Source organism: Gobio gobio (assembly GCF_949357685.1).
Source record: "Gobio gobio genome assembly, chromosome: 8".
NCBI classification, from domain to species: Eukaryota; Metazoa; Chordata; class Actinopteri; order Cypriniformes; family Gobionidae; genus Gobio; species Gobio gobio.
Genome location: NC_137114.1, coordinates 54,527,254 through 54,553,164, shown reverse-complemented (window position 1 = coordinate 54,553,164; position 25,911 = coordinate 54,527,254). Strand labels below are relative to the sequence as shown.

At 39.5% G+C, this 25,911-nt stretch overlaps 1 protein-coding gene across 5 annotated transcripts in view; it reads left to right on the top strand.

Annotated features, from left to right (window-relative positions):
• Positions 1-2,506: 2,506 nt before the first annotated feature.
• Positions 2,507-25,911, top strand: part of LOC307130041 (NLR family CARD domain-containing protein 3-like) — a 43,218-nt gene continuing 19,813 nt past the window's right edge. Inside the window, exons 1-6 of one of the 5 annotated variants that reach the window (XM_079822900.1) lie at positions 2,507-2,560; positions 7,417-7,508; positions 7,654-7,767; positions 20,992-21,096; positions 21,303-23,030; positions 24,120-24,191. In XM_079822900.1, coding sequence (XP_079679026.1) covers positions 7,462-7,508; positions 7,654-7,767; positions 20,992-21,096; positions 21,303-23,030; positions 24,120-24,191 — 2,066 coding nt within the window. In that variant the 5' untranslated portion in view covers positions 2,507-2,560; positions 7,417-7,461. Of the gene's footprint in view, positions 2,561-3,171; positions 3,428-7,416; positions 7,509-7,653; positions 7,768-20,991; positions 21,097-21,302; positions 23,031-24,119; positions 24,192-25,911 lie in introns of those variants that run through there. The other 4 variants (XM_079822898.1, XM_079822899.1, XM_079822897.1 and 1 more) reach the window with 4 other exon arrangements.

The window sequence follows — 25,911 nt, the reverse complement described above, 5'->3', positions numbered from 1 at the left end:
CTCACAAACACAAACAGTCACACACACACACTCACAAACACAGACAATCACACACACACACTCACAAACAATTGTGACTCGCCGACAGGTTTTGCGAAATCACCGACAAATGCCCGAAATCATAGGCAAATCAGTGCTCGTGCACGTGAGTGACAATCACGCAGTGTGAATGATCAAAGACGCGATCAGAGAGACTTGCCAATGAGTCGCAGACGCCCGTGAGATATTTGGCATGCTAAATATCTGGACCTGTCGGCGATTCAAAATCCTGATGTGTGAAATGAGTTCTGACTGAAAAATACATCTCCGATGACCAACAGCCAATGAGAGAGTGAGACACAGGGCAGCGGGAGGAGTTATAGACCATAATGTCACTATTTTAATAGATATATTTACAATCATATCAAACAGAAGCAAAGCACAAACATTTGCTTGACCAGCCGCAACAGCAGCACATTGCAAAAATGATTTATTTACCTCAAACTCTCTTTGCAGAACACAATCATTGCTCCCTGTGTCTCCCCAACCATTTCCTCCGCCATAATCTTTTTTCTTTTTCTCCGTTTTGCTGCAAATCAGTGCACAGACTTGGACCGCAAGTTTCTGCACTGCATATTTTTAATAACAATTCCAGTCTTGCGCGAAAACCCCAGTCTGACCCTCGTATGATCTTACGTTGTTTCCTTCTCACTTCTCGCATGTGTTTTGTTGTGAAACGCAACAGAGCTGTCTGTGATTCTTCCTCTTGTGCAGTCATGCAGTGTGAAACCCCCTGTGGCCGATCCATCGGTCAGTGTGAACACAGCAGTGACTGAATGCTGGCCCAGATAGTCATACAGTGTGAAAAGAGCAGTGATCCGACTACTTTGAAAATCATGCAGTCTGAACTCGGCATTAGATGGCATCGCCCAAAACTGAAATACAACTGCGAGGAACCTTGGAGTTGTGTTTTTAAAAAAAATCAGGATTCACCCTTTAGCTTTCACATAAAACATGTCACTTGGATTGCCTTCTTTCACCTGTACAGTATAGTTAGAATTAAGAATATTCTCTCTCAGAGTGGTGCTGAGAAACTGGTCCATTATACTTACAGGCATTTGGTGTATGAACGCTGCTCCGGATAGTCTTCTTCCCAGCCTGTAGACGGCCTGTGGCATGAATGCATTTACACAGGAATGAAAATCGCGGAAAACAATGCTTTGAACATTACTAATTTAAAACTACAGTTTTAACAGTGTTATAAATTAATTCAAAAATAATGAAATATATAAAAATAAAAGTACAGAATACAAATGACATTAATGCAAAAGGTGAATATCTGGCCCTTTATTATGCATCACAGCTTATAGACAAGGCACAAGTATCTTTTAACTATAAACCCTATTAAAATAATGTTTAGGTGTAGAGAGATTATATAAGGGCAGTAAGAGTAAAAAAGCTCACCTCTAAAATTCTCTATCAGCTCAGACAGCCACCACTCAGTTAGCTTTTCAGCAACAAAGCTGTCCATTTAAAATGACCTGGAGAAAACATAACAATATAGAGATTAACAACAATTTGTAGACTTTACCCACTTATTTAACTCTCACTACTTCAGCCAGTAGAGCACTGTATAATATGATAAGCATGGCGCAGCTGGTAAACATAACTCAACTATTGTGTAGCCTCGTCGCTCTAGCCGCGGCTAAAGGGGTCGCACACCGGACGAGAAGCGGTTTTAAAATTCAAACACATTATTCTCTATGAGTGTACACACGCCAGCGGCGCCATTCGGCCCAGCAGCAACGACTCAGGACAGGACCTTCAAAATCCTGCAGCGCCACAGAGCGTCATGTACTTTCAAAATATTAGCCCTATAACCCAGAAAATGGTTACTCTCTGAAAAAATAACCCATCATTTTAACCCAACACAAATAACCCAGAAAATGTGTTGAAGAAACAACCCAGGAGTTTTTAGAGTGCAGAAAGAATAAATGAACAAACTGAAGAGAGAGAGAAACTAAATGAGCCTCTCATCATTGCGGTCACTACAGTGGACGGCTGTTCATAAAGCATGTTCTTGCATTGCATGGGTTTTATTAATTTTTATTAATATCCGTCCATTCCTTCTATCCTCGGAGACTCTTGGTGGTAAAACAGCATCAAACAATATCTAATGAGTCTCATCACAGTTACATTTGCCAAGTATTGATTTGAGAAACTCCTGATTAATCGTCTGTCCACTATAGTGGACATCAGGCATCAAGAGCTGTTTAACTCACACTATTACTGTGACTGTTGTTTCTCATCTGCAGTGACTTTGACTGTAAAAAAATGTATTAGTGTTATTAGAATGTAATGTGCATGAACATCATCTGATTACGTGATGATACTTGTACTGCGTTTCCCCAACACGGCTCATTTCAGATGAGATTGAAACCCCTGATCGCTGGTCTTCTCAGAGGAGAGCTGTGCTAGAGATGTGTCCATCTTGACCATCATCAGAATGAGCACTAATGAGGGGAAGTGGACATACTCTGGCCCTGGAGGAGCATCTGAGTCGGGTTTCCACAGCTGACCGGTGAGAGACGTCCTCATGCTCTGATATCAAACATACGCAAAGCTCAACAACTGCGTCTGTCAATCTATATTTTTGTATATATTTTATAGTTTTCACATGATTTATACAATTGTATTGCTTTTTTTTTTTTAAATACACACAATATTGCTGTGTTATTACAGTATTATGTTTAATACAGCATCTCTTCAGTTTAAACCATAAACTCTTGTTTTTCATGCCCTAAGAGCAATAAAAACACATAGGAAATAAATCTGACTGTGATTATCATAATTCATGCATAAATTATTAAATTAACCAATGAATAGACAATAAAATACAATAAATTATACAGATAAAAACAAACTGAAACAAAAAACATCGACAATAGTCAAATAAAACGCAAAAAAAGTACAAAAGACCAAAAGAGTGAACACATTGAGGAATAAACAAAAGCAAAACTAGCCTATATGAACGAAAGAGAAAATTAAAACAATCAAAAAATAACAAAATTATGAATAAAAGACAAAAAGCTAACAAAACGGCGCGAGGGCTCACACAAAAAAACTAAATTACCACTTTATTCACAAAATATTAATTGCCAACAACGTCTGCTCTCACGCACGCGCAGTGGTGCTCTCGCGAACGCGCATCTCTGTTTACGCGCATCTCTGTTTACGCCTCTCTCTCGTCGCAAATGTAAAGTGTAAGTAAGTTAGAGTTTCTCCTGCCGCTATTTTAAGCAGAAAACACGAACACGACACGGAAAAACAGAGCTTTAAAGTGTTTAATAGACAGGTTTCTCGAAGTTTAATCAGGAATGTCCGTGTATGTTTATGATGTTAAAGCTGGAGGATTTGAGACACTGTATCTTGTAAAAGTTTGATCGAGGTGAGTGTTCATGTGTGTGACTTTCTCATATTAATATGAATCTCTGGAGGACATTTTGAGTGATTGTTTGATATGAAATCTTTAATGAAGGGTTTCTTTAGTGTTTGGTGATGTCTGTGGTTCTTCAGAGGTTTATCATCAGATGTGTTGTATTGGTCATTTCACGCATTTGTTGGGTTTTGTCGGATCTGCGTCTGTTGCTGTTGGTGTTTTCCAGGGCTGTGCACAGCTGGTCATGTCAATCACAGGACAGACTCTACACCAAACAATGATCTCGAAACTGTAACCAATGAAATTGAAGCCCTGCTTGGAGACAGGCGCTATAAGGGCTTGAGTATCATCTTACAGTTTTTTTCTATTGTTAAACGAGGGCACAACTGGAGTCACATGTGCAAAACTCTAACTACAGTCAGTCTGCACAGCAGCAGTTAATGTGGACCAAACTCTAGTTCGTTTTTCATTGCTTGAACACAGTTTTCAAAACTCTACACACTTATCACATGACTTTTACCACGACCTGCACAACACTGTGGATTTACAGCACATTGTTCAAATGCTAATACACTGCTGTCAAAACTGTGAACCACACATTCAAAACAGATTAGATTTCAGCCTTGTGCCTTTCAAACACTGCTGATTGCAATTTCAGCTGAAAGGCTAAGCAGGTGTCACACACACACACACACACACACACACACACACACACACACACACACACACACACACACACACACACACACACACAACTCGAATTACAGTAGCCTATGTACTTTTAGTTTCTATCTTTTTTTCCTCATTAGGCTACTGTAATTCCATAAATTACTACAGACTATTGAAGGAAACTTCTGATTTTCATTTACCTTAACGAATTGGTACATATGTTCTGAAAATTTAAATAAATCATATGTCTCTTCTTTGAAGAAAATATGACTTTGTATGAAGTCACTGAAATTGTTCAAACTGTAAAGATGAAAAGTGTGTATTTTCTGTATTGGTGTTTGATGCTAGTGTGTGTTCTGAGTGACAGTGTGTGTTATCTCAGTGAGGGCTGTGCAGTGTTTGGCTGCACTGAGCCTGTTTTGAGCCTGTGTTAAGAGTTGTGTTGCTTGGAGTGAGTTTTGCAGGTGATGTGAACTGTTTAGCTCAGGTGACTGTTGGTAGTGCAGACTGTAGTTAGAGTTTTGCACATGTAGCTCCAGTTGTGCTCACTGTTGTTTAGCAATCGAAAAAAAATGTAATGTAGAGATTGAATAACAAACCTTTTACAATCATATTGCAAATACAGTTGTTAGGCTTTAGTGCTAATTCAGTTTATGTTGTTGTAATTATGCTTCCAAAAAGTTAATTCTGTGCTAATTTGATCTCATATCTAATGCTTTTTTTTTTTTAGATGTTGTAGATTTATGTAGCAAATGAGAATCGCTAAAATTTAGGTTCAGATGGGAAATATAAAGTTGGGTGTCCACCTTAGAGATACTAATCATATTTATAATGAAACCATCAGATTTAAAAATACATTAATCATAACATATAATCAAATAAATTATAATTATTTGTTTCTACTGTAAAGCTTTATTAAATTATTAAGGGATCTCATTCAATGACAAAAACATATTTGTCGTTTTAAAGTATATTTTTATATTAACATATATATATATTTTTTTAATATTTATTGAACAATAATGAATAATTTTATTAATCAAAACAAACAGAAAATAGTAGGCTACAAACTTTGCAAACAGCAAATTAGGTGTTATTTTATATTAGATCAGATCAGGTACAATAATTTGATAAGACAATTAATTATCTTCCATAAACGTGGACAGTGGCTAGCACTAGAAAACCAGGAGCAAAAACATTAACGGTAAATGGACTGCATTTATATTGCGCTTTCAACAGACCCATGGCCATCCAAAGCGCTTTACATATTTCCTCACATTCACCCATTCACACACCGACGGCGGTGTCAGCCATGCAAGGCCCATCCAGCTCGTCGGGAGCAGCTGGGGTTAGGGGTCTTGCTCATGGACACCTCAACACTCGATCAGGTGGAACCAGGGATCAAACCACCAACCTTCCGGTTTGTAGACAACCATGAACCACTGAGCCACTGCCGCCCACTACCAACAAAAATGTGGATTGTAGTTTGTAATCTGCCTGTTAATTTTACTATATCTCTTTACATAAATATTATTTTCTATTTAAAAACTACAATTTCCTTATTTTACTAACCCAACTAATGACTCATGCAGGCTTTCCAATAGTTTGCACGTGAGGGGGAAAAAAACTGAGCTTTTAGGGTTGACCGATGTCCCCTAAATCTGCTGCGTCCCAATTCGCCTACTTATACTGTGACCTAAATGTATGTACTCTTTTTGTGAAGAAAAAGTACATACTTTTGAGTGTGTAGCAAAAGAGTATGCAAGCTTTGGAACATACTACTTTGTTATCTTTAACGGACTCTGTTGCATCCCATTACTGTTTAAACTGCCCTGTCAATCATCGTCACAGTTAAAATCCTCCACATTCAGTTTAATGTCCTAACCGTGACGGAGAGAAATGTAGTCGCACGTTAAATACTGATAATTGATCACTCAAACCCCTTAATCTAAAACTCTCTATTTAATCATTGGACTCGCACATCCGTCATGTTTGTCATTTTTTTTAACACTTTATATCCGCGTTTGTAGTTCTATCAAATCCTCGTCCATCTCGCACTGGGTTGTGGGCAATATCAGCCAGACATGTTCACAAGTCCCTGCGGTCCTAGTCAAGTGAAGTCAAGTCTTTAGGGTCCAAGTCAAGTCTCGAGTCTCTAAGGTCCAGGGTCAAGTCAAGTCATGTCTCAAGTCTCAAACCTTTGAGGTCCAAGTCAAGTTTTAAGTCTCTAAGGTCCAGGTCAAGTCAAGTCTCAAGTCTTTAGGGTCCAAGTCAAGTCTCGAGTCAAGTCCTAGTTCTATTTTTAGCAATATTTTTTTCAGCTAGTTGTTATAATGAACAGTGTATTGAATACTACTTATATCATTACTATTCCTTTCCAACTTTGTACAAAATTATACCATTTAGAACCACCACAAGGTGCATTCGGATTAAGTGATTGCTTTTCAAATTAAATGACAAAGTTTTGTAAGGTAAGGCTTGACTATATTTGTTGTAGCCGTTTGTCTATAAGTTTATTTATTATAAATTGTTATTTGTTTTTATTATTATTTACTATGTGCATATTTATAATGTATATATTTAGGAATTTGTTAAGTTCATTATCGTACACCTCTCAGGTGCGTAGGGTATATGTCACCGGGCATGGGCAGGATAGGAAGTGACAAAGAACAAATGTTTGGATTTTGGGATGGTGGTGGTTATTCACAGTTTTTTGACCACACTTGGTTTCTTTTGCTGGAATTTTCGTTTATTGTAATCATGAACTTAAATTAGAAATGCTTTTGAAATAAAACCTTTTGTGTTTAATGAACACATTTCATTTTGAAATGAAGACGGCGGTGGACTGGAGTGTGTGCAAATAGTTTAATCACTGTTCCCTGAATCCACAGCCTACTATGAAAGGCAGATACAATATTGTTACTATTTGTTGCTCATTTATTTAACAGCAGTTTTCTAATAGGTGATGAATTTGCATTCCTTCAGATGCGTCACACGCTCACTGGCTTGGTGTGTTTAGAAATGTTTCGTGATATTCACTGTTGCAGGACATATTTGTGAATGAAGGGAGGGGCACAAGAGGAGCACCTCAAGCGATGAGGGCAGAGGGGCAGTGGCTCTAGCCAACGGGTCGCCCCCCTGTGAACAGCCCTGGCCCGACCCAACATGTTCAATCAGTGTTTGGCTGTGTGTGTGAGAATAGGCCCTATGACTGAGCTTGGGTTCACACACAGTCACGTGATCCTTTCCTCACACACTCCAGATGTGTTCAGATAAATTATGAAGTTTGTTTAATTTAATAATTTAATTTAGTGTGTGATGTTTGTTAGTCAGTGGAGGAGATCAAACTCATCAGATTCTCCTGCAGCTTCATCATGGGCAATTCTAGATCCAGAGATGGAGATTTCTCTCCGGGATGCAGGTACTTTCAACAAACACTGTTCAATATTGTGTTACATCACGGAAAAAGATCACACACTTACACACACACATTTATTTATGGTTCCTCTCATAAAGAATGATCGCAGTAATGTAAGGGATTGAACTGAATCTGTTCTCTGTTCCAGTTCAGTCCAGCAGAAGAGCTCAAACCCAGAGTCCAGCTGTGTGTCTATGAAGAGTGACTGGTCTATGGATCCGCCACCAGTGTTTAAGAGTGGAGACATGTGGCCTGATCTCAGGTATAACATCTCTATAAAAGTTATGCTTATAGTATTTTTTTTTTTTTTAATGAAATTGTTATTAATATACAGCAGTGTAATGAGTTCAAATCTTGAAAGTGGCAGTCTAGTAATAAAAAGAATCAAATTAAGTTTAACATAGGGTTTACCCAGACCTCAGACACGCGCGCACACACACACACACACACACCCATACGTGCACACACACATTGTAACGACCAGTGTTGCCACAGTTACTTTGAAAAAGTAACTTAGTTACTTTACAGATTACTTGATTTTAAAAGTAACTAAGTTACTTTACATATTACTTGATTTTAAAAGTAACTAAGTTAGATTACAAGTTACTTTATTAGTTACATTCATCAGTTGCCGACAACACCTCTGCAGCCTCAACATAAAAATGACAACCGTTTTTGCCAACACTAAACATAAAACATGTTACACTACACTAAACATAAAACACTAAACATAAAACCCTAAACATGTTAATGAAAAGGTACAAATTACTTTGTGTTCTTATTAAATACATTTATGAAAAACAATTTATATTTAATTTTTTATATATGAATGTAAATAATTATATGGGCCTACACAAATAATATAAAATTACAAGATTTATATTTTATTGTAAACGTAATGTGCAGCCTTGTAAAGGGACAACAAATATATGATCGATCCGTGAGAACAATATATTTTTTAATAATCTTTAAGTGCACAAAACTATGAAAATATATGAAACGCTTCAAAACAGAGCGGCAACAAAGCGCTTATGCGCATCCCGGGTGCAGAATGATGCGCTTAAAGCAACATGGAGTCAGTGTGCAGTGCAGCGCGAGTGCACATTGAAAAGTTCACGGCATAAAGAGAAGATGAGCGTTGAGCCCACAAATCCTAGTCTACTATGTAGCCTATATGGGTCCAAACATTCACTGATTATTTGTTTCTTCACAGTTTTTAATTCTGGTTATTGTGCGTGTAATGCTAATTAATAGTCCTTGTGTTGTCACCTGAGTAGCGAGCACAACATTTTTCAGAAACCGCTAGATAAACTCCAGGAAGATAAATTATTTTATCAACATATCAAGTATTATAACGGGAATATATCATATGGAGTGAGCTTTCCCGTGCAGCTGCTGACTGGAACCGAACGACGCGCAGTTTGAATGCTGAACGGAGAATGATTGACAGCTACAGCGGAGGAAAGACATTCAGCTATGGAATGGCTTTAGATGACTTTGTACTAGCAAATCATAATATACTAATAATGGTTGCTGAAGGATCATGTGACAATATATATTTCTGATGATTATTTAATTATCACGACATGCCTAATCTGAGCAAGTGACTGCCTGTCTTGAGTTTTGTCGACAGACGGAGGCGGCAAGAAATTTGACGGAGCGGCCGCCTCGTAATTCTCTATGCAGGAAAAACCCTGCTCAGACTAAACAAGAAAGCAAAAATATATATTTTTACTAAGGAAAATGACAAAAAAAAGTAACTCACAGTGACTTGGATAAGTTACTTTAATCTGATTACTGGTTTGGAAATAGTAACGCGTTAGATTACTCGTTACTGGAAAAAGTGGTCAAATTAGAGTAACGCGTTACTAAGTAACGCGTTACTGGCATCACTGGTAACGACCACCTGTTTAATACTGCGTGTTCTCACCCGCCGGTATTTTCCTTACAAATGCTCTACGAAGTCTTCATTTATGTCGTTAGGAATGCAGTGCTTATATATTACATGCAGTAAACTCACTGACAGAAGGCTTTCAGTTTCAATTGCTCGCGCCGTGCTCTATGAAGATGCTTTTATAACGCAAAATGAATGTAAACACCATCAGTAATGTCTTAATGAATTAATTAATAATGAACAGACAGGACAAGTGCAGATCTCCCGCTGTCTATGATAATGTCATCATTATAATCAGGCAACAGTAAAGCTGAGAAAGAGAAAAATCACTCACAGTTCAGACACTCTTAAATACTGAAGCACTCTTTGTTCATTGCTTGTAATGTTTTTTGTTCCTCTTTATTATTTACTAGCTTTTATGTTTTGAAACAATATTAGTTTACATAATTCAAATTCTTAACAAGCTATTTTTTAAATACCTTTTTAATGTGTTATTATTTTAAAAAGTACTTATAATTATATAATGTAAACAAATATTTTAAGTTTTATTTATTAGATTAATTGATAAGAAAAAAGGTAAAGAAAAAATTAGATTGTTTTCCAAAATCGTTCATCCCTAGTGTAGCTCTATACAATCCGTTTCTTTTTTTTTCATTTTTCATTTATTTTTTATTGTTTTTTTACGCTTTTCTGTTATTTTAGTCATAAAAAGAGTGTGCTTTTAATGTTAATATAATAGAACATAAAACATAAAATAGGAATGACCTTACATTTATTGAGGTAACAAACATCACATTTACTCAGTACTTTTCAGGACAAATACTGCATGATGCAACATAACACTGCACTCTAAGTACTTCAAGTCACAACAAAAATATTAATGGTTATGAGCTTTAAACTGTCCAGTACAATAAATGATATTAGTTGTAACAAGTAGAATTAGGTGCTGCTCCTTTAAGGCGGAACGCACTCTCTCCCTCACCCGCTGATGAGTGGGCAGTCAGTAGATGGAGCGCATCGCATGTATGTGTTCTATATTTCTGTTGCTATTGCACAGTTTATTTTCTGTACAGTAACGCAGTTGTTAGTGGAGTGTTGCAAACTGCCCCATGTTTGCGTGGGATCGACGCTGATAATAATCCCCATGTAAAATGTCAGATACCTGAGTTTTGCTTACACTTTGCTACAACCATTCAGGCCAGCTTTCCAGTCTCTCTGTGTAAAGCGCTACATAGTTTATATAAGTTCAAATGAAAGTGCTCCATTAGCTTTTTCTTTCAAGTAAAAAATATAGGACCAAAACAAACGTGAATTGGCGTGAACGAGCCAACTTACTGATATTGTACTTAAACTTATTATTCTTCTTCTTAGACTAGAAAACTAATTGCTACTCCTCCTAGACTGTTCAAGCTACATCCACCAAACTCGGCTCAGACCTCCAGACTGTTCTGACTCGGGTTGCCTTATCTTTTCAGACTGATCCGACTTACGGTTTTTAGAGGAGACCGAGTGATGAAGCCAATCAGTATGGGGATGATTAGGAGGCCATGATGGAGAGGGGCCAATGGGCAAATTTGGCCAAGATGCCGGGGTTACACCCCCTACTCTTTATTAAAGGACATCCTTGGATTTTTAATGACCACAGAGAGTCAGGGCCTCGGTTTAATGTCTCATCCGAAGGACGGTGCTTGTTACAGTATAGTGTCCCAATCACTATACTGGGGTGTTAGGACCCATACGGACCACAGGGTGAGCACCCCCTGCTGGCCTCACTAACACCTCTACCAGCAGCTACCTGGTTTTCCCAGTTGGTCTCCCATCCAGGTACTGACCAGGCTCAGCCCTGCTTAGCTTCAGTGGGAAACCAGTCTTGGGCTACAGGGTGATATAGCTGCTCAAACCCAGAGTCCAGCTGTGTGTCTATGAAGAGTGACTGGTCTATGGATCTGCCAATAGTGTTTAAGAGTGGAGACACACGGCCTGTTCTCAGGTATATCATCTCTATAAAAGTTATGCTTATAGTATTTGATTTTTATGAAGTTGTTATTAATATACAGCAGTGTAGTGAGTTCAGATCCTGTAAGTTTCAGTCTATTAACCCTCTGGAGTCTGAGCGGTTTTGGGGCCCTTTAGAAGTTTTGACATGCTCTTACATTTTTGTTTTTTTCAGTTGCTTATAAACATATTAATGGCAAAAGTGTAATTACACCGTATTCAGCACAAACTGGGCTACCATAATATCTAAGCAACATGTATGTACATGCTTTCAAAATTAAGGCCTCAAAACACACAATAGATATGTGTTCACAAGACTTTGGACTCCATGGTGTATTTTCATTGAGTTTTTGCTTCAAACTGACGTGAGAATCATTGAGCATACTCATTCACATAAAACAATACACTGATTTAAAATTTGTACGTTTTTCTTCACAAAGCCCATATGCGAGGAGGCGTGATATCTAATGAATAATGATGAGATAACACCTGAGAGAACAATAGCCTGCATAATGACCCTGCTTAATGAGCTGCATAATGAATGAGCTTCAGGTGTGTGACTGAGAGAGCAAAAAATGCTCTTCTTTTTTAGTTGAAAACTGTACTTATCTAGTAAATGCTTCTTGCTTTAAGAATGTTTAAATATTTAGACTAGAAACAAGACAAAAATGACTAAGAAGAGCATTTTTTCTAAATTTTTTGTGCTACTTTTAAATGTTTTTAAAAGTAGTCTCATGCTAAAAAATTAAAAATTAAAATTAAGATACAATTTATACAAAACGAAATTAACTTTAATGAAAGCAATTCACTTTCTATAAAACAAAAAAAATGCACTTTCTACAAAACCAAACTCCAGAATCATTTATTTAGAATGTAGTCAACAAAGGCCTATTATATTTTAAATAATCAAAAGATTTGACTACACTTAAAAAAATGCTCTTCTTATTTAGTTGAAAATTATACTTATCTGGTAAATGCATCTTGATTTAAGAATGTTTAAATATTTAGACTAGAAATAAGACAAAAATTATTAAGAAGAGCATTTTTTCTACATTTTTTTTGTTTTTAAAAGTAGTCTCATGCTAAAAAAAATTAATAATAAATAATAAAAATTAAGATACAATTTATACAAAACGAAATTCACTTTAAAGAAAGCAATTATTTTTCTACAAAACAAAAAAAAATCACTTTCTACAAAACAAAACTCCAGAATAATTTCTGACGAACTTTGATATTAAATTAAAAAAATACCATTAGGCTATAACATTTAAACATCAATATGAAGCAAAATACGTTTGACTGGTACTATATTTATAGCACCTGAGCAGATATTTGCTAATAAAAGCTTTATTGCTGTGCCACTAGGCTCTTTTACAATACACCCATTATAATTACATTTACATTACATTTACATTTAGTCATTTAGCAGACGCTTTTATCCAAAGTGACTTACAAATGAGCGCAATAGAAGCAACTAGAACAGACAAGGGCAACAATATGCAAGAGCTGTAACAAGTCTCAGTTAATCTAGCACAGAACACACAACAGAACCTTTTTTAGATAGATAGATAGATAGATAGATAGATAGATAGATAGATAGATAGATAGATAGATAGATAGATAGATAGATAGATAGATAGATAGATAGATAGATAGATAGATAGATAGATAGATAGATAGATAGATAGATAGATAGATAGATAGATAGATAGATAGAAAATGAATAGAGTGATAAGTGCTATTCTTGATTGGTCAGGTGCTGCTGGAAGAGATGTGTCTTTAGATGTTTTTTGAAAATGGCTACAGACTCGGCCGCACGAATTGAGATAGGCAGGTCATTCCACCAGGTGGGGGCGGTCCAGGAAAAGGTCAGTGAGAGTGATTTCATGCCTCTCTGGTATGGCACCACGAGGCGTTGTTCACTGGCAGAACGTAAGCTCCTGGAGGGTGTGTAAGTCTGAACAAGCGAGTTTAGGTATATTGGTGCAGAGCCAGTGGCTGCTTTGTAGGTGAGCACAAGTGCCTTGAATTTGATTAGAGCGGCTATTGGTAGCCAGTGCAGACTGATGAAGAGAGGGGTGACGTGCGCTCTCTTCGGCTCATTAAAGACCACCCTCGCCGCTGCATTCTGGATCAGTTGCAAGGGTTTGATAGTGCATGCCGGAAGGCCCGCTAGAAGAGCATTACAGTAGTCCAGTCTGGAGAGAACAAGAGCTTGTACCAGGAGTTGTGTGGCCTGCTCTGATAGGAAGGGTCTAATCTTCCTAATGTTGTATAAAGCAAAACTGCAGGACCGGGTTGTTGCAGTGATGTGGTCAGTGAATTTTAGCTGATCATCAATCACAACCCAGAGGTTCCTGTTGGTTCTGGACTGAGTTATGGTTGATGAACCGAGCTGTATGGAGAGATTATGATGAAGCAAGGGGTTGGCTGAGACCACAATCAGTTCTGTCTTAGCAAGGTTGAGTAGCAGGTGATGTTCCTTCATCCAGGCAGAGATGTCTGTTAGGCAGCGATACGAACACCAACTGTAGGATCATCTGGTTGAAATGAGAAGTAGAGTTGGGTGTCGTCGGCATAGCAGTGAAAGGAAAAGCCATGTTTCTGAATGACAGATTCTAGTGATGACATGTAGATGGAAAAGAGAAGTGGTCCAAGCACTGAGCCCTGGGGAACGCCAGTGGCTAGATGATGTGACTTAGACAATTCACCTCTCCATGACACCCTGAAGGACCTACCTGAGAGGTAAGACTTGAACCACTGGAGAGCAGTTCCTGAAATGCTCATCTTCATGAGAGTTGACAGGAGGATCTGGTGGTTAACCGTGTCAAAAGCAGCAGACAAATCCAGTAAGATAAGTACCGTGGATTTGGAAGCTGCTCTTGCCTGTCTCAGTGCTTCAGTAACCGAAAGCAGGGCGGTCTCAGATGAGTGGCTGCTTTTGAAGCCGGATTGGTAATTCATAATCTGTCCAAAACAAGCCAAATAAATCTTGTCTAAACAGTCTTGCATGTATGACATTTAATGTTGCAACAGGATTAATATTTAAACGTTTTTTATGCATTTAATATTCACAGATGCTAACAAAATGAACTGACCTTACAATCAGCGGCAGAGTCCTTTCTTAGAAATGAACAGCTTTGCATGAGGAGAATAAATCCAGGATTATTGCTCAAACGCGTCTCAAAACGATGTATCTGAAGTAACTTTACAGCGCTTCACTAGATGTGTTTGTATGAGTTGATGTGGGCGTTGATGCGGGGATCGTCAGTATTTGAATCTCAATAGAGCGCGCGATATGTGGGCGTGGCCGCATTAGCGGATAATGAAGTGGATCGCGGGTGACCGACATGTATCGCTTTTCAACCAGATTACATAAACACAGAATATTTGTTTTCGATTTGGTTTACATTGTTTAAAACCTGACATTTCAGCGTTTCTTTAGACATATGTCTCATGTTTGTGAGACAAGTTTTCACTAAGCCTTTTCTGAAGACTATCTGAATGAACGTCTTTGACAGAGAGGCTGCAGATCGCGCATCGTGTGTTTTCTTTGTTTTGCAAAAAGCAAAACATGAAGTTTTTATTGTGACTGTACACAAAAAAAAAATAGAAACTTAACCGATTAAAATGATGTATAACACTTGCAAAATACGTTTGACTTGTACTATATTTATAGCATTATATTTATAGCATATGAGCAGACATTTGCGAATAAAAGCTTTATTGATGTGACACTAGGCTCTTTTACAATAAACTAGTGCTGTCAGTTAAACGCGTTATTAACGACGTTAACGCAAACCTATTTTAACGGCGTCAATTTTTTTATCGCGAGATTAACGTTCTTTTTGGTCTAACAAACTTTGTAGTTTTTTCACATGCTGTTGCAACAACTAGTAACGTTAGAAAAACTACAACACCACTCCGGATGTAGCTAGACCGGAAACAAAACATCAGGCACGCTGCGGCTGCCCGCACTCGTTTGGGCCATTAAAAGATTAGACGTGGATGACAAGCGTGAGACGCCGAAATGAGAAACGTATTAAGCCATGGTTTAACTCAGGGGTCTTCAACTAAAAGTGCTTGTCTTGAGCGCTGCTTTCTGCTCTGACACCAGACGCGAATGAAGCGTTTTGCGCGAGTGATTTAAGTCAATGCAAAGACGCAAATAGACATTCTGCGGCGCGGATTAAGCGGCGTGCATGTCGCGTCATTCGCGTCCGGTGTGAACGCACCATCAGTCTCTTCTTCACTGCATGCTTGACCGCGCGTCTGGGTCTGAACGTAGTAACTGAGCATTGCAACGTTAACTGTTTCATTACGTCAAAAGGCTTCGCGGTCCGGATTCGGACCGGAGTCCGCTAGTTGGCGACCCCTGGTTTAACTGCACTATAGGCGGAGTCCTAGTTTACCTTGCATGTGCACTTTGTAATTTTATTTTGTATCACCCTGTTTTGATCCCTTAGAAAGGGCTGTTGAAGGGGCTGTTTGTGCAACAAAGTATTTGTTTCACCCTTTTATTGATGGGCAGTGTTACATTGTGTGAGCGATTATTTGCTCCAAGTGAGAATGTTGGTGTGAAATCGAACACTAAAGTATGCCAATGTTGTTTTCAATAAAACAAACATTTGAACAAAGCAAGCCGATCCACTTTTCTATGTTGATAAGAGCATTAAAATAAGAAAAAATAATGGGACAAAAAGAAATCAAGGGACATTTAGAATAAATAAAAATGTGCGATTAATTGTGATTAATTGTGAGTTAACTATGACATTAATGCGATTAATCGCGATTAAATATTTTAATCGTTTGACAGCACTACAATAAACACATTATAATCTGTCCAAAACAAGCCAAATAAATCTTGTCTAAACAGTCTTGCGTGTATGACATTTAATGTTGCAACAGGATTAATATTTAAACAGTCTTTTTGCATTTAATTAGATTAGATTAGATTAGATTCAACTTTATTGTCATTTAAGAAGTACAAGTACAAGGCAACGAAATGCAGTTTAGGTCTAACCAGAAGTGCAATAGCAGCAAGTCCAGGACATGGATATGTACTGAATATATAAATATATATAAATAGAGAGATGGTAATTACTATAAACAGAATTTACAGGTGAATATGTACAGTGAATAAATATACAGATGGCTATTACTATAAACAGAATTTAAAGGTGAATATGTACTATGAATATAATATACAGATGGCTATTACTATAAACAGAATTTTACAGATAGAGGTATACAAAGATATGTTGGACTAAAATGCGGAATATAGTAGTGGATTAAGGTAGTGCAATAAATTATGGACAGAAGCTATCCGAGAAAGTGTAAAAGTGCAGTGGAAAGTGATTGCATATTACAGTTAGAAGTACGGTGCAAAATGCAAATGTAAACAGTTGGTACTTTAAATAACAGTTGACACTGCAAATGAGCCTAATCCAATTAAGGTATGGTAGTGCAAGATACATAAGTAAACAGTTGTTACTGTAATAAACAGTCGGTAGTGCAAATAACAAAGTGAAGGCAGATGTGAGGGGGGAGAGGAGAGTTATCAGTATATGAGGGAAATGGATCAGCGGGGGTTAGAGTTCAGTAAAGAGACAGCTCTGGGGAAAAAACTGTTCTTTAGTCTGCTGGTCCTGGTCCGGTGGCACCTGAAATGCCTGCCGGACGGCAGGAGAGAAAACAGTCTGTGGGCTGGGTGAGAGGAGTCCTTAAGGATGCTGCGAGCTCGATGCAGACAGCGTTTCCTCTGGATGTGCTCGATGGCAGGTAGTGGAGTCCCTGTGATGCGCTGGGCAGTTTTCACCACTCGCTGCAGTGCCTTGCGCTCTGCAACAGAGCAGCTCCCATACCATACTGCCACACAGTTGGTCAGGATGCTTTCTATTGCGCAGCGATAGTTCACCAGGATAGACGAGGAGAGCTGATTCTTCCTCAGTGTCCTCAGGAAGAAGAGGCGCTGGTGAGCCTTCTTGACCAGGCTGGAGGTGTTGGTCGTCCACAACATGTCCGCCGAGATGTGGATCCCCAGGAACTTGAAACTGGAGACACGCTCAACCACCATTCCATTGATGTGGATGGTGTCGTGTGTGCCTCTTGACTCCTTCCTGAAGTCCACGATGAGCTCCTTCGTTTTGGTGGTGTTGAGGAGCAGGTTATTTTCAGTGCACCATGTGGCCAGGTGCTTGATCTCCTCCCTATAGGCAGTCTCATCGTTGTTGCTGATGAGACCAATCACCGTAGTGTCGTCCGCAAACTTGACGATGGAATTAGATCCATACACAGGCTTGCAGTCGGAGGTGAAGAGGGAGTAGAGAAACGGGCTTAGCACACAGCCCTGTGGTACACCAGTGTTAAGAGTGATGGATGTGGAGTAGGTGAGTCCTGATCGAAAACATTCTGGGGTCTGTCAGTTAGGAAGTCGTAGCATCCAGTTACACATTGAAGTGTTGATGCCCAGGTCTCCAAGTTTGGCTATTAACTTGGTTAGGATGACAGTGTTGAATGCTGAGCTGAAGTCAACAAACAGCATTCGTGCATAACTCTTCTTATTGTCCAGGTGAGTGAGCACAGAGTGCAGTGCCATGAAAACGGCATCCTCTGTGCTCCTATTGCTGCGGTAGGCAAACTGGTGTGAGTCCAATGTGGATGGTAGAGAGTCTTTTAGGTGTTCCAGGACCAGCCGCTCAAAGCATTTCATAACGATGGGTGTGTGGCGGAGGGGGCGTGGTTCTGCGAAGTCTGTAGCGGGAAGCGAGGAACCGCGGAGACGAGCGGTGAGTAAGTAGGTCAAGTGCAGATCACTAACACCTGTGTCTCGTTCCAGTAATTGGCGTGGAGAGACCGTATGTCGGGAGAGAGAGAGGAGAGAGAGATCATGACTGGGACTGAAAACACCGGCTGAGAGACACGAGAGAAAGATATTGAGTTTGAAGTGCAACGTTACATGTTTTTGAGTGAAAAGTTTATGAGTTCTGAACGCGCTGAGCGCTTGACAGTTTTGAGGATCATGAGATCAAATAAAGTGCAGTCCCAGTTACGCCGACCACGTCTTCTTCCTTCCCGCATCTACACGAACATACATTACAGGGTATGAGTGCTACAGGGCGGTAGTCATTAGGGCACCTCAGGCTAGAGTGTTTTGGCACTGGCACAATGGAAGTGCATTTAAAGCATGATGGTACAGCTGCTTGGGCAAGAGACAGGTTGAAAATGTCTGTAAAAACCCCAGCGAGCTGCTCTGCACATGCCCTGAGAACACGACCAGGGATGTTGTCTGGTCCAGCAGCCTTGTGCGCACTGCTCAGGCTCAGTGCCTTGCAGACATCTGTGGAGGAGAGTGTGATTGGTGGGTGGTCAGCTGAGGGTTTGAGCTTGGTTGCAGTTTCTCTATTGTCTCTTTCAAAGCAAGCATAAAAGTAATTTAGCTTGTTCAGGAAGTTGACATCAGTGGCTGCGGGGGTGGAGTGGGTGGGTTTGTAGTCCCTGATGGCCTGAATGCCCTGCCACATGCGTCGAGGCTCAGAGTTGGAAAAGTGACCCTCTATCTTTAGCTTGTAGCAGTGCTTGGCCTGTTTGATGCCCCTCTTCAGGTTTGCTCTGGATGTACTGTAGGCTTGTGCATCTCCTGATCTGAAGGCAGTATTGCGTGACTTCAGCAGAGTCGCACTTCCCTGTTCATCCATGGCTTCTGATTTGGGTATGTGGTGATCTGTTTCTGGGTTGTAACACTGTCAATGGTGGTATTGATATGATCCAATACAGAGGAGGTGTAGGAGTCAATGTCCGTGTGAGCGCCACTGGTGGCTTGAGAAGCAAACACACTCCAGTCTGTGTGTAGAAACCTTTCCTGGAGTGTGGAATCTGCTCCCGCAGGCCACACCTTGATGGTCTTTACTGATGGCTTCACACGGTTGATGAGGGGTGCATATTTGGGGGTGAGGAACAAAGAAAGGTGATCTGACTGTCCCAGGTGGGGGAGGGGTGTCGCAACGTAAGCGTCAGCCATGTTTGTGTAAACATGGTCTAAGGTTTTGTTTCCTCTGGTGTGGCAGGAAACATGCTGGTGAAACTTGGGTAGCACTGACTTTAAGTTTGAATGATTAAAGTCACCTGCAACAATAAAAGCAGCTTCCGGGTGATCAGTCTGTTGTTTACTGATGGCTGCGTGAAGTTCTTTCATAGCAAGCTTGGCATCAGCATCCGGGGGAATATAGGCTGCAGTTATAATGGTGGAAGTGAACTCCCGCGGTAGATAAAACGGTCTACATTTAACCATGAGAAACTCAAGGTTAGCTGAACAATGACTTCCAACAATAGCAGAGTTTGTGCACCAAGCTTTGTTAATGTAAATGCACAATCCACCACCTCTTGTCTTACCGGAGCCATCTAATGTTCTATCCGCCCGGAGCGTGTGGCATCCCACTAGCTCAATAGCCGTGTCCGGTATTCCGCTGTTTAACCAGGTTTCCGTGAAGATTAGGACGTTACAGTTCAAAAGTTTCTTGCTGTGTGTGATGCTGAGTCGAATCTCCTCCATTTTGTTCACTAGCGACTGTACATTGGCAGGAAAATGCTGGGTAAAGAGAGCCGGTGTGGTGTTAGCTTTAGCCTTAGCTCTCAGTCCTCCGCGCTTCCCCCGCCTTTGTTTACGGTCTCGACGCCGCCTGCGCGCACTTCCGCCCGGCCGGGTAGAGTGCATAGCCTCGGGTGTCCTAGCGATCTCAGAAAGGAGCCGAAGATTGTCCATAAAACTGTCGGAAATTCGCAAACCAATATCCAAAATCTCACCATGGGTGTACGATGTTAAGGCACAACTGTTCTGCACGAACAGACCCGAGATGAGCAAGAAAAATAACGCAAAATTGCCTCGCAATCTACTCGCGCCGCCATCTTGGGTGATTCACAGATGCTAACAGAATGAACTGACCTTAAAATCAGTGGCAGAGTCCTTTCTTAGAAATGAACAGCTTTGCATGAGGAGAATAAATCCAGGATTATTGCTCAAACGTGTCTCAAAGTGATGTATCTGAAGTAACGTTACAGCGCTTCACATGTGTTTGTATGTGTTAATGTGGGCATTGATGCGGGGATCGTCAGTATTTGAATCTCAATAGAGCGATCTGTGGGCGTGGTCGCATTAGCGGATAATGAAGTGGATTGCGGGTGACCGATATGTATCGCTTTTCAACTAGATTACATAAACACAGAATATTTGTTTTCGATTTGGTTTACATTGTTTAAAAAAAAAAGCAAAACATTTTGATTTTTATTGTGACTGTACACAAAAAAAATAGAAACTTAACCGATTAAAATGATGTATAACACTTGCCTGAATGATAAACAACGACAGAGTTATTTGAGTCTCTTTGGCACTGATAAGAAAAAAAGAGAGCCGATCGTGCCGGCGCAACCGCCGACTCGAGAGGGTTAATGATGATCATTGTGCTCTTGTGAAAAGCTCTATGTATTGTGTTGTTAATACATTCACACACTGTAAAAGCTGTTGGTCTGTTACTCAGTTAATGACACAATTACATCAATATCAGTGTGTCTGATTCTTTACCCTCTTCATTCTGATTTAAGATCAAAGCTTCAATCCAGACGAGCTAAAAAAAAGGAAAAAAAGAAGAAAAAAATGCCTGTGATTGAACCACAAGACTTTAATGAAAGCATGTGTCCTGGTTTCAGGTAAAATGTGGGACTTTTGTTGTTGTTTAATTTTAGGAGCTGCAGTGACATCACACTTAACTCAAACACATGATTAATGATTGAAACATTTCAGAAACCATATGATGTTCTGTGTCCCATAATACAACAAACAAATCATCCATTTTGTGATCTATGGCTATTTACTTCTCTAACTTGTGTAATAATGTGGTATTTTAATCTTACAGCCATGACTCTAAACCTGCTGAAGTCCTCGACACATTGAGATCAAATCTGAGGAAGAAGTTTGAGTGTTTGTGTGAGGGAATATCAAAGAAGGGAAACCCAACACTCCTGAATGAGATCTACACAGAGCTCTACATCACAGAGAGTGAAAGAGGAGAGATCAATAATGAGCATGAGGTGAGACAGATTGAGACACAGTCCAGGAAAGCAGAAACAGAGGACACACCGATCAAATGCAGTGACATCTTTAGACCTTTACCTGGACAAGACAAACCCATCAGAACTGTGCTGACAAAGGGAGTCGCTGGCATTGGAAAAACAGTCTCTGTGCAGAAGTTCATCCTGGACTGGGCTGAAGGGAAACAGAATCAGGACGTCCAGCTCATATTTCCACTTCCTTTCAGAGAGCTCAACTTGATGAAGGACAAAACACTCAGTCTTTCAGATCTTCTTCATTTCTTTTTCCCTGAAACCAAAGAAATGGAAATATCCAGTGATAAGTATAAAGTGTCGTTCATCTTTGATGGTCTGGATGAGTGTCGTCTGTCTCTGGATTTTCAGAGCGATGTGAGGTTGTGTGATGTGACTGAATCAGCCTCAGTGGACGAGCTGTTGACAAACCTCATTGCGGGGAATCTGCTTCCCTCTGCTCTCATCTGGATCACCTCCAGACCCGCAGCAGCTGATCTAGTCCCCTCTGAGTGTGTCCATCGAGTGACAGAGGTACGAGGCTTTAGTGACCAACAGAAGGAGGAATACTTCAGGAAGAGAATCATTGATCGGAGTCTGGCCGACAGGATCATCTCACACCTGAAGTCATCAAGGAGCCTTTTTATTATGTGTCACATCCCAGTTTTCTGCTGGATCTCAGCCACTGTTCTGGAGAAGATGTTGAGTGAAGCAGAGACTGGAGAGATTCCCAAGACTCTCACTCAAATGTACACACACTTCCTGCTCCTTCAGAACGACATCAAACATGAGAAGGACTACGAAAAGAAAGTGAAAGATGAAGACATGATTGTCAAACTGGGAAAACTGGCGTATCAGCAGCTTGTGAAAGGAAACCTGATCTTCTATGAGGAAGACCTGAGAGAGTGTGACATTGATGTGACAGAAGCATCAGTGTACTCAGGATTGTGCACTCAGATCTTCAGAGAGGAGTTGGGCTTGTATCAGGGGAAAGTCTTCTGCTTTGTTCATCTGAGCATTCAGGAACATCTAGCGGCTCTATATGTGCATCTCTCCTTTATAAACAATAACATCAATGTGTTTGACCAGATTACCAAACCAACTAATGGAGACACGGCTTCACTATCTGATCTCCATCAGAGAGCTGTGGATGAGGCTTTAGACAGTAAAAATGGGCATCTGGACCTTTTCCTTCGTTTCCTTCTGGGTCTGTCAGTGAAGTCTAATCAGAGTCTCTTACAAGAACTAAAGATACAGACAGGAAACAGCTCTCACAACAATGAGAAAACAGTCGACTATATTAAAGAAAAGATCAGTGAGAATCCCTCTCCAGATAAATACATCAATCTGTTTCACTGTCTGAATGAACTGGGTGATCTTTCACTAGTGAACGAAGCTCAACCTCATATGAGCCGTGGAGGATTACGTGCTGTGAAACTCTCCTCATCTCAGTGGTCAGCTTTAGTTTTTGTGTTGTTGTCCTCAGAGCAGATGATGCAGAAGTTTGACCTGAGGAGATTAATTGGAGAAGAAACTGATCAGTAAGTAACACTGAGTTCAATCATTACAGTCTAAAACATTATGAACAGAGAAACACAGAGATCAGAGGTGTTTAAATCACGGGGCACAGATTGATTTCTGGGATATTGAACATAATTTGCGGGTGTTTCTCAAACGGAGGCTGTGTCCTAGTAAGGCTGCATATCTCGACGGCCACGTCATCAAGCGCCTCTGAAGGCCATCTCAGTTTGAAGGATCCTTTGACGGCAGCCTTCGTTTCACATCTTTAATTCAGCTCAATCACCCACAATCCTTTGCACACATACACATTCATGAAAAAGACCTGCTGGAGAACGAGCTGAGCTTATCTGAGTTCATTATGAAATGTAAGACACAAATAATGTTTTCAGAGATGAAGGCACACGTTATCTTTTGTTTTCGTGAAATGAATCACTCAACACTAAACTGCCAATAATGAGCCACTGGAGACACAGACGGCTGTCATTCACTGCATTGCATTCATAGAAAAGCCAGTTAATATAAAGATCTTTAATACAAAGTATTTTTCCAAAATTAAGTTTGAACGGTATTTTGGTGGCGTGACCGTGGGGGCGCGAACACGTGTGCCGTAGCCATGAGCACTTACTAGAGCGTCTCCTAGTGTTTAATGCTGAGGAGGACTGGAGTCTACAAGCCTCAGAAGGACTGGACTAGGAAAGACACAACCTCTCTAGGATGCAGCCGTCCGTTTGAGACGCTCCCAATATCAATATGAGGGAGACTCCTGGAACTTCCCGGAGAGCTGGGATGTCTGATTATGGGAGTGAATCCGCTAAACTATTGATCTGAGTCACTCCTGAGATTGTGATGATTGACACAGTGATCACCATAGCAACGGACGGGACAGTAAATCTGATGTCATCATAGATCTGAGCACTGAGTGTTGTAGTGTAAATGCAGACTAATAGACCGGACACAGTAACACTGACCAGAGAAAGAAACAACAGATCTGTGTCCGTTATAAACCAGTTTAATTAAAACAATATTTGAGGGTATTTAATGTATTATTTACCTCTGATATTAATTATTATCATCATTAATAATGAACTTATTGTTTTATGTTCAAACAGTGACTCAGTAAACACAGCAGATGAAGTTCTTCAGAAGCTGCTGCCTGTGGTTACAGCAACTACGTCAGCTCAGTAAGTAACACTGAGAACAATCATCACTGCTAAAACATTATAACAATTCTCACTTAAACATGAAAAATTAATGCTTTAATAACAAATATGAGTTATGTATGTAAAGATTTTTTTAATTTAATATAAATGTTAATACATTAGTGGGACCAAATTAGTGTTTCAGAGAATTTAATAATTTCATTTATTCATAAAGTAACAAAATGGTGCCATTGTTTTGTCACTGGTGTCACTTTTTTGGCAATATTAAAGGTTTAGTAACGCTTTAGATTACGGCCCGGAAAGTACTGTGTAAGTAAAGAGAATTTACAGCATAATTTTCGGTAATTATAGTGTAACTATAAAGCAAGTATGTGTAGGTATAAGGGAACAATATGTAATAGTGGGGGAATAAAGGGGTAACTATCAGGAAAATTAACACATTATTTATACTGTAAGTATTTTTTAATTAAGGGGTAATTATCCATGTAGTTACAGGGTAAGTACAATAAACAACACATACAAAATCGGATATCACTTGGAAATATTTATTTGAAAAACAACTTAATCCAAAATAGATGTGACACTTCGTATTCATTTTTTTTTTTTTTAAATAAACTTTCCATTTCAAATAATGCCTTTTTTTGTTTCTCTTGCTTGTCTTCCTCTTCTTCTTTATCATTATTTCCACTGATGGATCTTAAGATGAATCCCATGTCTTTTGATATTTTGTATTATTATTTATTAAAATAAAAAGTACACCAAGAAATGCTCTCATAATTTACTAATCTTTTCGCCTCCGATCAGCTGTTACCAGCGCGTGCATGAGTAAAGAAGCTTCAAGCTTTCATGACGGTCTCGCGCGCGTTTAATCTGAAACACACGTGAGAACTGCTGGTCGGAAGCGATAGTCTACAGTTTAAAAAAATTTAAATATTGTTATTTTTCTTACAAACACTTATCATTTCACTTCAGAAGACATTGATTCATCCATTGGGGTCGTATGGATTACTGTAGTTATTGCTGTATGTGCTGTTTGATGCTTGAACTTTTAGGAACCCAAATGAGTTTTCATTAGCAGAGATTATTTATTTTTCTGTGTTCATATGAAGAAATAAAGTTGTATGTACATCTCGGATGGCATGAGGGTGAAAGACGAGTAAACGGTGAGGACATTTCTGCGTGAACTGTATTTTCAGTGTAGCTGATACATAATACAGAATAGCTAGAGACATCCTTCTTAAGATTCATCTGTGGCAAGGACAATAAAGTAGAGGAACTAGATGAGGATAAAGCCATGCAAGAGAAACAAATAAATGTAAATCTGTTTTAAAAAACTTGTTTTTTAAATAAAGGTTTCCGAGTAATATCAGATTGTGTACGTGTTTTTATTGTACTTACCCTGTAACTACATGAAACAAGAGGAGAACAAGAACCACTTTAATTTACAGCCCGCAGATTCATACTTACCCTGTAACTATACGAAACAAGAGGGGAACAAACTCCACTTTAATTTACAACCTGCAGATTCATACTTACCCTGTAACTATACGAAACAAGAGGGGAACAAACACCACTTTAATTTACAGCCCGCAGATTCATACTTACCCTGTAACTATACGAAACAAGAGGGGAACAAACACCACTTTAATTTACAACCCGCAGATTCATACTTACCCTGTAACTACATGGATAATTACCCCTTAATTAAAAAATACTTACAGTATAAGTAATGTGTTAATTT